At 42.0% G+C, this 14,332-nt stretch overlaps 2 protein-coding genes across 3 annotated transcripts; both read left to right on the forward strand.

Annotated features, from left to right (window-relative positions):
- Positions 1-838: 838 nt before the first annotated feature.
- Positions 839-9,387, forward strand: LOC134489811 (olfactory receptor 5G9-like). 2 transcript variants are annotated; one of them, XM_063292681.1, is made up of 2 exons: positions 839-1,416; positions 8,445-9,387. In XM_063292681.1, exons 1-2 carry the CDS (start codon positions 839-841, stop codon positions 9,385-9,387), a joined length of 1,521 nt encoding a protein of 506 aa, XP_063148751.1. The 2 variants fall into 2 exon arrangements, with proteins under 2 accessions (XP_063148751.1, XP_063148760.1); XM_063292690.1 differs by lacking the exon at positions 8,445-9,387 and adding an exon at positions 3,706-3,733 and having other exon boundaries at positions 839-1,749.
- Positions 9,388-12,928: 3,541 nt separating this feature from the next.
- On the forward strand, positions 12,929-13,861 carry LOC134489828 (olfactory receptor 5G9-like). The gene has a single exon (XM_063292700.1). The coding sequence runs from the start codon at positions 12,929-12,931 to the stop codon at positions 13,859-13,861; it is 933 nt and encodes a 310-aa protein (XP_063148770.1).
- The last annotated feature ends 471 nt before the right edge of the window (positions 13,862-14,332 follow it).

The raw sequence follows: 14,332 nt of genomic DNA on the forward strand, positions 1-14,332 counted from the left end.
ATGAGGACAGCTGTCCTGCCTCTTGGAACTCTGACCTGTTCTGAAGATTCCAAGGCATAGGTTTATTTTGCAGAGACAGCCAATGAAAAATGTGCGCTAACAGGCAGAAACTGAAGGACCTTCAGATTAAAAACATACTTTTTTTCAGTGCAATTAATCTTTATACCCACTGGAAGAAAAAATAATTGCTGGTTACCACCTGATAGTGGCAGTACATTCCCCAAACTCCGACAAGCAAGCTGAAGAACTCAAGCAAATATAAAGACACCTGCAAGACCAGAGACCTCAAGGAATCCTTCTCTGGAGGACATGTAAGGCTTTCCCATGTCTGACTACTTAAAAGGATCCACCCTCAGGAAAATATGATTTAGTCCCAGGTAAGAGTGTCTGGAGTTACAGTTAGGAACAACTCAAGAAGGTTATAAAGGTATCATTTCAGTCTTCCCACTGATACATACATGAGGTAGACAGAGGGAAAATGCAGTACTACAGCACTGAAGAGATCAGGGCATTTATGAGCTATGATTTCAAAACAAGGAAAGGATAAACAAGTAATAGAATCATCAAAATGTTGAAAGATTAAGTGGCATATCTAGCAGTTGTTGAAACTGCATGTGATGGGTGTTGTCTGATTTTTAAAAATCAACTTTCATTTGTTACCCTTTTTTTTTTAGTGAGGTTTGAAATTGGGGCCCTTTTGTGCAAAAAACCCCCCACTGTGTGCTATATGGGTGAATGCGGTCCATCTCCTCTTCAGTCCTCTTCCATTCAGTGTCAGTCTTTTGTGACATTTTGCAGCTGAACCTACTTTCTACTTTTCTTTGCAGAAAAAGAACACATGGCAAAAGCAAATCGCACCTCAGTGTATGAGTTCATCTTTGTTGGATTTGCTGGCTCTCCAGAGTTACAGAGTTTGCTCTTCGTATTCTTCCTGACAGTTTATTTCATTACCGTGCTGGGAAATCTTGGGATGTTTCTGCTCATCCAGATGGACTCAAGACTTCACACCCCCATGTACTTCTTCCTTAGTAACCTGTCATTGGTTGACCTTTGCTATTCTTCTGTGGTCACCCCAAAGATGTTGAGGGATTTTGTGATAGAAAGCAAAACAATTTCCTTAACGGGATGTGCAGCACAAATGTGGTTTTTTGGCTTCTTCTTGGGTTTTGAATATTATCTCTTGGCTTTGATGGCATATGATCGGTATGTTGCCATTTCTAACCCACTGCTTTATACAGTCATTATGTCTAGGAAAGTCTGTATACTACTCTTAGTTGTACCTTGCTTTGCTGGACTATTAAATGGCACCGCACATACGGTTATGACTTTCCGATTAACTTTCTGCAAGTCCAAGATCGATCACTTTTTCTGTGATATCCCTGCTGTGATAGCCCTTTCCTGCTCAGAGACACAAACCAACAAGATAGTTCTCTTTATCATGTCCTGCACATTTGGCACTCTCAGCAGCTGTTTTATTATTATCTCCTACATCTATATTCTTTCTGCCATCCTGAGGATCCGATCTGCCGAGGGCCAGCGGAAGGCTTTCTCCACCTGTTCCACCCACCTCACGGCTGTTTCCATCTTCTATGGCACCCTCTTCTTTATATATGTGCGGCCCAGCAGTAGCTTCGTAGCAGACCAGGGCAAGATGTTTTCCGTGTTTTATACAGTGGTCATCCCCATGTTAAACCCATTCATCTACAGCATCAGGAACAAGCAAGTTCAAGATGCTGTAGGCAGAATGATGAGGAGAAGGGGAGTTTTATGAACTTTGAGTTGATCTCCTAAGTGATGAGTTCCATCTTCGTGCAAAATGAAAAAAAAAATATTTTAATCTTTTGTCAGGAATTGTCAGGAAACAATTATTTTAATCTTTTGCTTTAAAAATATGTTAACAATTATCATGCAGAATAAAATCTCATTTTGTAGTAATCACAGTAACACTAGAAGTACTTCTGAGCTTCCATGGTTGCTAACTACTTCTGTCTGCAGGGCCGCAACTAGGGTCTGTGTCACCCGGGGCAAACATGGATTCTGCGCCCATTTTGGCGCCCCACCAGTGTGGCACCTGGTGGGGTTTCCATAACTTTCTGTACAGCATGTGGAGCTCATCCTGGCTGGGAGATTCTGGGAATCACTGTCTCAACACACCTTGGGGCCACCAGCCTAGTAAAATATTAATTACCTTCAAGGAGAGGTTTAAAAAAAGGTGCATTTTCCTTTTAGGTTTGCAAATAGATCTCTATAGCCTAAGGTGACAGGGTCTTATACAACACTGGAGAACCTTAAGTGCAATCCTCAGTATCCTCCCAAAGTTTCCACTGAATATTCTTACAGAAGGGGAAAGCTGTCAGTGAGTTCTAGTCCCGCCTTAGGCCTGAAAGCTGGCTGGGTGACCTTGGGCCAGGCACTCTCTCTCAGCCCAACTCACCTCACAGGGTTGTTGTTGTGGGGAAAAGTGGAGGAGGAAGGAGTATTAGGTATGTTCCCTGCCTTGAGTTAGTTTTAAAAATAATAAAGACAGGATAAAAATAAAATAAATAAATGGCGAGTAACGATGCTAGCCATATTTCGTTTCATTTTAACTCAGGATAAATAAAATCTAATAGATTCTCAGCAAGGGACAGCATCTGGCTTACTTTGTCTGGCCTCAGAAGTTAAGCAAGGTCAGGCCTGGTTACTTTTTGGATGGGCACCACCATGGAATCCCAGGGCTGCTGGCTAGACTGGGGAGTCAAAACATGCCTCCCGGAAGAAGGTAAAGAAGGCAACCTCAGCTTCCATGAGGTTATCAAGAAAACTGCATGGATGTGTGGATATTTTCTCAGTGTATCCCCTGTCAAAGTGCTCAAAGGTCAAGTGCAGCCTTCACCCCCCCCCCCATCTGTTTTCTAGATGTATAATTCCCTGTTAGAAGACATTTGTGGGATGTATATGTCTATGGTCAGTTGGTCAGGCTGAGAGAAAGTTCCTGGAGATTCATTCATTCATTCATTCATTCATTCATTCATTCATTCATTCTCCCTCTGTCTCTTAACACCACAAGCAGGGGGGAAAAAGCAGCCACAAATTTGAATTAAGAACCTTGTATCTACCTGTTGCCCAAACATGCTTTGTGAAACTCTCTTCTGCTATGTCCTTTTTTTTCTAAGAATTTTATTAAGTTTAAAACAAAGATAAAAGCTACAGAAAAACAAAAAACTACAAAAAGAAAAAGAAACTAAAAAAGTGTGAAACACAAAGAAAAAGAATTGTAAAGATTACATACAAAGGTGACTTCCAACTTTCAACAGCAAGAATATACAGCAGTTTCCATAGTTAAACCCTTACTCTTAATCCAACCAAGATCACATTATTTCTATACATCCTTCCATTGACACATGCAAATCAGTAATACAATTGCTCCTTCCCATTATATATATTAAAAAGAAAGTATGTATGTGTCTGTGTGTGTGTGTATGTGTATGTTTGTGTGTGTGTGTGTGTGTATATAAATCAGTTTCCCTCCCCTTAAAACACATCCATTTAAGTATTTCCTTCCTACCACTATTCTATATATTTCTGTCCACTATAATAAAAATCAAATTATAAAAACATATGTTATCTGCTTTTATAATTAATAATGCTACAACAGTCTTAACCCTATTAAGTTTAAAAGCCAAAATAGAATATTATTATATCTTATCAATACTTTTTAAATCATACAAATCAAAAATTCTGTAAATCTTAGTCCAAATCATTAAGAAAATGAAATCATAATAACTTCATTGTCAATCCAGTTACACATTCATAATTTTTTACCCCTCCTCGAAACATACCAGGGCATTTACATATCTCCCTATTACACATAAAGGTTTTTGTTTTGTTTTTTTACAGAAATCAAACAGCCCCACTGCCACCCTCAAGAACTCAGACTTCTCAGCAAGAAAAAAATTCCCACAAAACATATTCTCTTCTTTCCCATAACACTGATTCAGACAGTCGTAATATCTCCCCAGCAAAGCAACCCCCTGTACAAACTTAAATTCAGACTGTCACTTTAACCCCCTCAGCACCAAATTATAATCTTCCCCTGGCATTATTTTAATCTCACTAACAGAAAAATCCCCATCTTTTCCAAAATCTTCATCATCCATCGTAACATTTTCAGCCAGATGGCACGCTTTAGCAACAATCTCTTCTCCAATATCCCGAACACTCTGCAGCATAGCTTGATAGCACTCTGAAAGAAGTTCTTTAAAAGTCTGCTTGAACTCACAACAGAACTCTGTGAAGTCTTCTTTAAAAACTTCCATGCTTCAGATAGTAGATTATGGCACCCCCTAGTTACTTGACTTGTGCAGAAAGGAGTTAATGAGTTAATAAAAAACTTCCATCTAAAATTGGCAAGAGAAAGTGTACTAGAAAATGTCATGTTCACTGATTCAATGTAGTTTATACATCGTAACGTTTCACATGCCATGGCACTGACACGCATTTCTGTTTGGGAGGGAGCTGCTGTGAGACCTTGTACCAAGCTCTGTATCTGAATTCATTACAATAGAATGTGTTTGGGTTATCTTCTCTGCTCAAGGACTTTTCCCACAGACCATCAGAAACCGTTAGGAGCACCTGGGATTGTGAACTTGAGAAGATTCTACAGGGGGAGGGATTTCATTTGCACCAAGGGTTTTTAGTTTGAATTTGGTGCACTTTCATCATTCTCAGCTTTCTCTGTGATCCTGCATACTATTCTTTAATAAATCAGATATCTTTGAATTCCTACTCATGAGTCTGATGGTGTTTTAGAATAGGCAACCATTACAGAAAACAAATCCCAAAGAAAATGAACAGAAAACTGAAGATTTAAAACAGCAAACCCAACATGCAGGAAAATGTCCTGGCTTAAGCAAAGACCACGCTGAGAGGAAGAGAATGTCTCTAGTGTTTATTTAACTGCTATAGTAGACAGGAAATCCTACCAAACCGAAGGAGTGTGGGAAAACCCAGACAGATAAACCCCCAAACTCAAGGCGGGTCTGTTCTGGGTTTCTTTGAATGACAGTTCAAAGCCTCTAAGCTACACATGCATTTTCCCCCCTGGATAGGGGCCCCTTCCTGCTCACCATCCATACTCATAACAGAAAACATTCCATCCTTCAAATTCAGTACCAAAAATAGTAACAGGAAGGTGATTATGTATTCTCAATCATTGTTACACTTTAAATGGGAAAACAAGCCAAAACTTTAAAAAAATTAAAAATATAATCCAGAAATAATGATCGGCACCAAGAGATTCCTCTTCTTCTTACTGTAGAAAGCTTCTCTTAGGGTAAATAACTTTAAAAAATAAATTGGGTGTTTTAGAAAGGGGAAGGCAGGACTTACTGTCCCTTTAAGGGCTGCAGCATGGCTCAGAAAAGATGAAATCCCAGCCTCCCGGTGAAGTCTTGCCAGTTGATCACGCGTGCTGTCCATGATCGCCTGGCTGCAACTCACCATCCAGAGGACAAATGGGTCAATTCCCAGCATTTTCCTTGCCTGGAAAAACGCTCTGGACTACAGGAGAAACCAGCCTGTGCCCCCAAAAAACTGCCACAATGCCAGCTCTGCCCACGGAGTTCACAGGAACAGCTGCTCACTCACTGCTCATATCCCACCAGATGTTCCTCTTTTGCTGTGTCCTGATGACATAGTCTCCAGTTGATCCCCTGCCCACGCCCTAAGGCAACCTTGACATGCTTGGCTGTCCCGGTGTTCAAGTAGCGTTTCCCCCTTATAGAGACAGATTTTGCCCCAGATGCAATCAGAGGCACTTCACTAATTATCCTGTCAATAGTGCACTCAAGGGTTGCCAAAGGAGTGGGATCAGCACAGCACCTACTGTCCACTTTAGGCTGGTGCAGGCCTGCCCCATTCTCCAAGACCTCCAGGAACTGCAGACCCAGCAAGTACCCAACTTGGAGACATGGATCACCCTGAACAGCAGTTTCTATGGCATAGGGGATGACTGAACCTAAGTTCTCCTTGATTAATCCTCATCCATTTTTCTGGTGCCATACATGACCCTCCACTCTAACTGCAGGGGGAAATGCTTGGCTACAAAGGAAGATCTGGCTAGATTTTTCCCCCAAACTGCAAAGTAAGATTCCCTTTCCTTATTCAAGCCTGAATAAGATTGAGGAAATATGTAGGAGAAGATATCTCTGACATGGTTTCACCAATTACATCTCCACCCCAACCCCATAAGTAACCACATCCCATGGTTTAAAAGAGAAAATCTGGCACAATGCTAAAGAGAGTGGCAGAGGGGCCACTCTAGCTCTGGCCAGCATACAGGGTACCCTGGTTTAAGCGTGAAGGAAGGAATGTGGCATTCCAATCTCAGAGATGCCTTTGTAAAGCAAAAACCTGTTCAATACTTTATGGCAAACGGTCAAAGAAAATGTCAGAGGAAATCAGTGTGAAAGGCATCTGTAAAACTACCTATAGAATTGTGGAATATGAAGGCTGGAGGGGACCCTAGAGATCTTCTTAGTGATCACCTCCAACAAAGGAGAGTGCACCACCCAACCTAGGCTGTTCCTAACAGTAAGGCAGCTCTTCCTATAAGCAGAGATCAGCGCATGTAACACCCTTGCTGCGCAAGCTGCATTGGGTACCAGTTTGCTTCTGGGTCCAATTCAAGGTCTTGGTGATCACCTTTAAAGCCCTACATGGCATGGGGCCGGGCTACCTGAGGGACCGCCTCATCCCCATCACATCAACCCGTCCCACCTTATCATGCAGGCAGGGCATGCTATGGACCCCATCAGCTAAAGAACTCCGGTTGGCAGGGTCCCGGAAGCAGGCCTCCTCTGCGGTGGCACCCACCCTTTGAAACATTCTGCCACAAGAGGTCAGGCTAGCCCCACCCCTTTTGACCTCCTGGAAGTCCTTGAAGACCTGGCCCTGCCGCCATGCTTGGGGTGGGGAGGTGGGTAGTCATTCTTGGGGATGGCTGGCACCTTAGAGTGCTCCCCCTGTATTTCCGATCTTTTGTAGCCATCTGGTTTTTTATCTTCTATTTTCATTTTTATTTTGTATTGTATTATATTATGCTTTATTATGATTACTGTTTTTAATTTTTAACTGACTAATTGATTGTAAACCACTCAGACCCCTCTTTTGGGGGAGGGTGGGCGGTAGTATAAATTTGAGAAATAAATAAACCCACCTGCTACATGACAGCCATTCTAATACATGAGGACAGCTGTCCTGGCTCTTGCAGATCTGACCTGTTCTGAAGATTCCAAGGAATAAGTTTATCTTGCAAAGATAGCCAATGAAAAATATGCAATAACGGGCAGAAACTGAAGGACCTTCAGATTAAACATATTTTTTTCAGTGCAATTAATTTTTATACCCACTGGAACAAAAAATAATTGCTGGTTACCACCTGACAGCGGCAGTACATTCCCCAAACTCTGACAAGCAAGCTGAAGAACTCAAGCAAATATAAACACTCCTGTCTGTGTTGCAAGACCAGTGACCTCAAGGAGTCCTACTCTGGTGGCCATGCATGGCTTTCTAACATCCGACTGCTTAAAAGGATCCACCCTCGGCAAAATATGATTTAGTCCCAGGTAAGAGGCTCTGGGGTTCCAGTCAGGAAAATTCAAGGACGAAATATAGGCATCACTTCAGTCTTCCCACTGATGCATAATTGAAGTGGACAGAAGGAAAGACACAGTATTACAGTATTAAAAAGATTGAGGCATTTATGAGATATGATTTCAAGAACAAGGGTAAAATAAACAAGTTATACAACCATCAAATGTGGAAACTTTAAGTGGCATGTTTTAAAAAAGAAAATGATATTGATTTTTTTTTCTTTCAGGAAAGTTTTCAGTGCTTCTAGATCCCCTCATGTTTTCACTGCTCCTGACATCACTGACTTTCGCTCACCCTTTTGAAAGAGGTAAGCAATTTAGGGAATCAAAAAAGCAACTTGTGGAAAGAGTATTCTATGTGTTCTTTTGATCTGTGGCTTTAAGACCCTTTTCAAATCAAACAATTTCTGAAAATATACAACAGCAAAGGAAAAAACCAAGCCCTCTCATATCAAGTCACAAACAGTGCGTCTCCATCTAGCAATCCATGGCCTTTAACAACTTTCATTTGTTACAAAAAAAATTTTTAGTTATGGGTTGAAATTCATAGAATCAAATTGGAAGGGACCTTGGAGGTCTTTTAGTCCAACCCCATGGCTAAGGCAGGAGTCCTCATACCATCTCGGACAAGTAGTTGTTCAATCTTTTCTAGAAAGCCTCCAGTGATGGAGATCCCACAACTCCAGGAGGAAAAAGCACTGTGTGCTATATGGGTGAATGCGGTCCATCTCCCCTTCAGTCCTCTTCCATTCAGTGTCAGTCTTTTGTGACATTTTGCAGCTGAACCTACTTTCTACTTTTCTTTGCAGAAAAAGAACACATGGCAAAAGCAAATCGCACCTCAGTGTATGAGTTCATCTTTGTTGGATTTGCTGGCTCTCCAGAGTTACAGAGTTTGCTCTTCATATTCTTCCTGACAGTTTATTTCATTACCGTGCTGGGAAATCTTGGGATGTTTCTGCTCATCCAGATGGACTCAAGACTTCACACCCCCATGTACTTCTTCCTTAGTAACCTGTCATTGGTTGACCTTTGCTATTCTTCTGTGGTCACCCCAAAGATGTTGAGGGATTTTGTGATAGAAAGCAAAACAATTTCCTTAACGGGATGTGCAGCACAAATGTGGTTTTTTGGCTTCTTCTTGGGTTTTGAATATTATCTCTTGGCTTCGATGGCATATGATCGGTATGTTGCCATTTCTAACCCACTGCTTTATACAGTCATTATGTCTAGGAAAGTCTGTATACTACTCTTAGTTGTACCTTGCTTTGCTGGACTATTAAATGGCACCGCACATACGGTTATGACTTTCCGATTAACTTTCTGCAAGTCCAAGATCGATCACTTTTTCTGTGATATCCCTGCTGTGATAGCCCTTTCCTGCTCAGAGACACAAACCAACAAGATAGTTCTCTTTATCATGTCCTGCACATTTGGCACTCTCAGCAGCTGTTTTATTATTATCTCCTACATCTATATTCTTTCTGCCATCCTGAGGATCCGATCTGCCGAGGGCCAGCGGAAGGCTTTCTCCACCTGTTCCACCCACCTCACGGCTGTTTCCATCTTCTATGGCACCCTCTTCTTTATATATGTGCGGCCCAGCAGTAGCTTCGTAGCAGACCAGGGCAAGATGTTTTCCGTGTTTTATACAGTGGTCATCCCCATGTTAAACCCATTCATCTACAGCATCAGGAACAAGCAAGTTCAAGATGCTGTAGGCAGAATGATGAGGAGAAGGGGAGTTTTATGAACTATGTGATGAGTTCCATCTTTCTGCAAAATGAAAAAGAATGATGGTAATCTTTTGCTTTTTGTTGAATAAAGTCTCATTTTGTAGTAATCATACTAACCGTAGATGCAATAGAAGTAATTCTGAGCTTGTATGGTTCTTAACTAATTCTGTTCGGGTGATTTTTTTTCTATTCATGCACGCACGCACGCACGCACACACACACACACACACACACAAACACACACCAGTGCCCTTTTTTCACTTGACATAAGTTTTTCTTGGAGGGGTAGGGACACACAGGTTTCCATAACTTTCCAAACAGAATGTGAAGATCCTGGCTGGGAGATTCTGAGCATCACCGTCTCAACATTCCTAGGGGCCACCAGCCTAGCAAAATATTTTCTACTTTCAAGCACAGCTAAAAAAAAATTCATTTTCCTTTCAGGTTTGCAAACAGATCTGTATAGCGTAAGGTACCTGGCTCTCATGCAACACTGGAGAACCTTAAGTGCAGTCCCCAGATTTCTCCCAAAGTTTCCATTGAATTGAAATTCTTACAGAAGGGGAAAGCTGTCAGATAAAGGGCAAGTAACTATGCTAGCCATATTTTGTTTCGTTTTAACACAAGGGAAATGAAATCCAGTAGACTCTCAGCAAGGGGAAGGATCTGGCTTACCTTGTCTGGGCTCAGAAGTTAAGCAAGGTCAGGCCTGGTTACTTTTTGGATGGATGACTCCAAGGAATCCCAGGGCTGTCAGCTAGACTGGGAAGTCAAAACATGCTCCCTGGAAGAAGGCAATGGGAAACCACTTCCAAGAGGTTGCCAAGAAAACTGCATGGATGTGTGGATATTTTCTCAATGTATCCCCTGTCACAGTGCTCAGAAGTCAAGTGCAGCCTTTACCACCACCCCCAACTGTTTTCTAGCTGTATAATTCCCTGTTAGAAGACATCTGTGGGATGTATATGTTTATGGTCAGTTGGTCGGGCTGGGAGAAAGGTACTGGTGATTCATTCATTCATTCATTCGTTCATTCATTCATTCATTCGTTCATTCTCTCCCCCTCCCTCTTCTAAGACCATAGGCTGGGAGAAAAAGCAGCCACAAATTTGAATTAACAATCTTGTATCTACTTGTTGCCCAAACATGCTTTGTGAAACTCTCTCTTCTGCTGTGTCCTCATGACATCCCCTGCTCACGTGCTAAGGCAGCCTTATGTTCTCCTTCGCTGTCCTGGTGTTCAAGTATAGAGAAAGATTTTGCCCCAGATGCAATCAGAGGCACTTCACTAATTATCCTGTCAATAGTGCACTCAAGGGTTGCCAAAGGAGTGGGATCAGCACAGCACCTACTGTCCACTTTAGGCTGGTGCAGGCCTGCCCCATAGGCTGGGAGAAAAAGCAGCCACAAATTTGAATTAACAATCTTGTATCTACTTGTTGCCCAAACATGCTTTGTGAAACTCTCTCTTCTGCTGTGTCCTCATGACATCCCCTGCTCACGTGCTAAGGCAGCCTTATGTTCTCCTTCGCTGTCCTGGTGTTCAAGTATAGAGAAAGATTTTGCCCCAGATGCAATCAGAGGCACTTCACTAATTATCCTGTCAATAGTGCACTCAAGGGTTGCCAAAGGAGTGGGATCAGCACAGCACCTACTGTCCACTTTAGGCTGGTGCAGGCCTGCCCCATTCTCCAAGACCTCCAGGAACTGCAGATCCAGCAAGTACCCAACTTGGAGACATGGATCACCCTGAACAGCAGTTTCTATGGCATAGGGGATGGCTGAACCTAAGTTCTCCTTGATTAATCCTCATCCATTTTTCTGGTGCCATACATGACCCTCCACTCTAACTGCAGGGGGAAATGCTTGGCTACAAAGGAAGATCTGGCTAGATTTTTCCCCCAAACTGCAAAGTAAGATTCCCTTTCCTTATTCAAGCCTGAATAAGATTGAGGAAATATGTAGGAGAAGATATCTCTGACATGGTTTCACCAATTACATCTCCATCCCAACCCCATAAGTAACCACATCCCATGGTTTAAAAGGGAAAATCTGGCACAATGCTAAAGAGAGTGGCAGAGGGGCCACTCTAGCTCTGGCCAGCATACAGGGTACCCTGGTTTAAGCGTGAAGGGAGGAATGTGGCATTCCAATCTCAGAGATGCCTTTGTAAAGCAAAAACCTGTTCAATACTTTATGGCAAACAGTCAAAGAAAATGTCAGAGGAAATCAGTGTGAAAGGCATCTGTAAAACTACCTATAGAATTGTGGAATATGAGGGCTGGAGGGGACCTTAGAGATCTTCTTAGTGATCACCTCCAACAAATGTAAGCACACCACCCAACGTAGGTGGTTCCTAACAGTAAGGCAGCTCTTCCTATGTGACAGCCATTCACTACATGAGGACCGCTGTCCTGGCTCTTGCAGATCTGACCTGTTCGGAAGATTCCAAGGAATAGGTTTATTTTGCAAAGATAGCCAATGAGAAATGTGCACTAACAGGCAGAAATTGAAGCACCTAAAGATTAAATACATTTTTTTCAGTGCAATTAATCTTTATACCCACTGGAAGAAAACATAATTGCTCTTACCACCTGATAGTGGCAATACATTCCCCAAACTCTGACAAGCAAGCTGAAGAACTCAGACAAATACACATAGAATCTATGTCTGTGTTGCAAGACCAGTGACCTCAAGGAGTCCTACTCTGGAGGCCATGCATGGCTTTCCCATGTCTGACTGCTTAAGAGGATCCACCCTCAGCTATATATGATTTAGTCCCAGGTAAGAGGCTCTGGGGTTCCAGTCAGGAAAATTCAAGGACGAAATAAAATCATTGTTTCAGTCTTCCCACTGATGCATAATTGAGGTGGACAGAAGGAAACATGCAGTATTACAGCACCAAAAGGATCAGAGCATTTATGAGATATGAGTTCAAGAACAAGGGAAAAATAAGCAAGTAATACAGCCATCAAAATGTGGAAAGGTTAAGTGGCATGTTGAGTAGTTGTGGAAATTGCACATATTGTAGGTTGTCTGATTTAAAAAAGAAAATGATTTTGATTTTTTTTTTATTTCAGGAAAGTTTTCAATGCTTCTGGATCACCTCCTGTTTACACTGCTCATGACATCAATGAGTTTCACTCACCCTTTTGAAAGAGGTAAGCAATTTAGGGAATCAAAAAAGCAACTTGTAGAAAGTGAAGAAGATTCTACATGTTCTTTTGATCTGTGGCTTTTAGACCCTCTTCAAATCAGATGATTTCTGAAAATATATAACAGCAAAGGAAAAAAACAAGCCCTTTCATATCAAGTCATACACAGCCTTGTCTCCATCTAGCAGTCTGTGGTCTCTATCAACTTTCATATTGTGCCACAAAGTTATTTTTTTTAGTTAAAGGTTGAAATTGGGGCCTTTTGTGCAAAAACCCCCCCACTGTGTGCTATATGGGTGAATGCGGTCCATCTCCCCTTCAGTCCTCTTCCATTCAGTGTCAGTCTTTTGTGACATTTTGCAGCTGAACCTACTTTCTACTTTTCTTTGCAGAAAAAGAACACATGGCAAAAGCAAATCGCACCTCAGTGTATGAGTTCATCTTTGTTGGATTTGCTGGCTCTCCAGAGTTACAGAGTTTGCTCTTCATATTCTTCCTGACAGTTTATTTCATTACCGTGCTGGGAAATCTTGGGATGTTTCTGCTCATCCAGATGGACTCAAGACTTCACACCCCCATGTACTTCTTCCTTAGTAACCTGTCATTGGTTGACCTTTGCTATTCTTCTGTGGTCACCCCAAAGATGTTGAGGGATTTTGTGATAGAAAGCAAAACAATTTCCTTAACGGGATGTGCAGCACAAATGTGGTTTTTTGGCTTCTTCGTGGCTGCTGAATGTTATCTCTTGGCTTTGATGGCATATGATCGGTATGTTGCCATTTCTAACCCACTGCATTATACAGTCATTATGTCTAGGAAAGTCTGTTTATTACTCTTAGTTGGACCATGCTTTGCTGGACTATTAAATGGCACCGCACATACGGTTATGACTTTCCGATTAACTTTCTGCAAGTCCAAGATCGATCACTTTTTCTGTGATATCCCTGCTGTGATATCCCTTTCCTGCTCAGAGACACAAACCAACAAGATAGTTCTCTTTATCATGTCCTGCACTCATGGCACTCTCAGCAGCTGTTTTATTATTATCTCCTACATCTATATTCTTTCTGCCATCCTGAGGATCCGATCTGCCGAGGGCCAGCGGAAGGCTTTCTCCACCTGTTCCACCCACCTCACGGCTGTTTCCATCTTCTATGGCACCCTCTTCTTTATATATGTGCGGCCCAGCAGTAGCTTCGTAGCAGACCAGGGCAAGATGTTTTCCGTGTTTTATACAGTGGTCATCCCCATGTTAAACCCATTCATCTATAGCATCAGGAACAAGCAAGTTCAAGATGCTGTAGGCAAGGTGATCAGGAGAAAGGGACTTTTATGAACTATGTGATGAGTTCCATCTTTCTGCAAAATGAAAAAGAATGATGGTAATCTTTTGCTTTTTGTTGAATAAAGTCTCATTTTGTAGTAATCATACTAACCGTAGATGCAATAGAAGTAATTCTGAGCTTGTATGGTTCTTAACTAATTCTGTTCGGGTGATTTTTTTCTATACAGAGAGACAGACAGACACAGAGAGAGAGAGAGAGCAGTGCCCTTTTTTCACATGATAATAACTTTTGCTCTGAGGGGCAGGACACACAGGTTTCCATAACTTTCCGTACAGCATGTGGAGCTCATCCTGGCTGGGAGATTCTGGGAATCACCATCTCAACACACCTTGGAGCCACCAGCCTAGTAAAATATTAATTACCTTCAAGGAGAGGTTTAAAAAAAGGTGCATTTTCCTTTTAGGTTTGCAAACAGATCTCTATAGCCTAAGGTGACAGGGTCTCATACCTGAAGTGCAGTC

The sequence above is a fragment of the Candoia aspera genome, chromosome 1 (genome assembly GCF_035149785.1).
Source record: "Candoia aspera isolate rCanAsp1 chromosome 1, rCanAsp1.hap2, whole genome shotgun sequence".
In the NCBI taxonomy this organism is placed as follows: Eukaryota; Metazoa; Chordata; class Lepidosauria; order Squamata; family Boidae; genus Candoia; species Candoia aspera.

Excerpts from the sequence above, each read along its gene's own strand:
- LOC134489828 (XM_063292700.1), top strand. The coding sequence starts at position 12,929 with ATGGCAAAAGCAAATCGCACCTCAGTGTATGAGTTCATCTTTGTTGGA.
- LOC134489811 (XM_063292681.1), top strand. The coding sequence starts at position 839 with ATGGCAAAAGCAAATCGCACCTCAGTGTATGAGTTCATCTTTGTTGGA. Across the intron at positions 1,417-8,444 it reads TCCTGCTCAGAGACACAAAC|AAAAGAACACATGGCAAAAG; the intron begins CAACAAGATAGT and ends TTTCTTTGCAGA.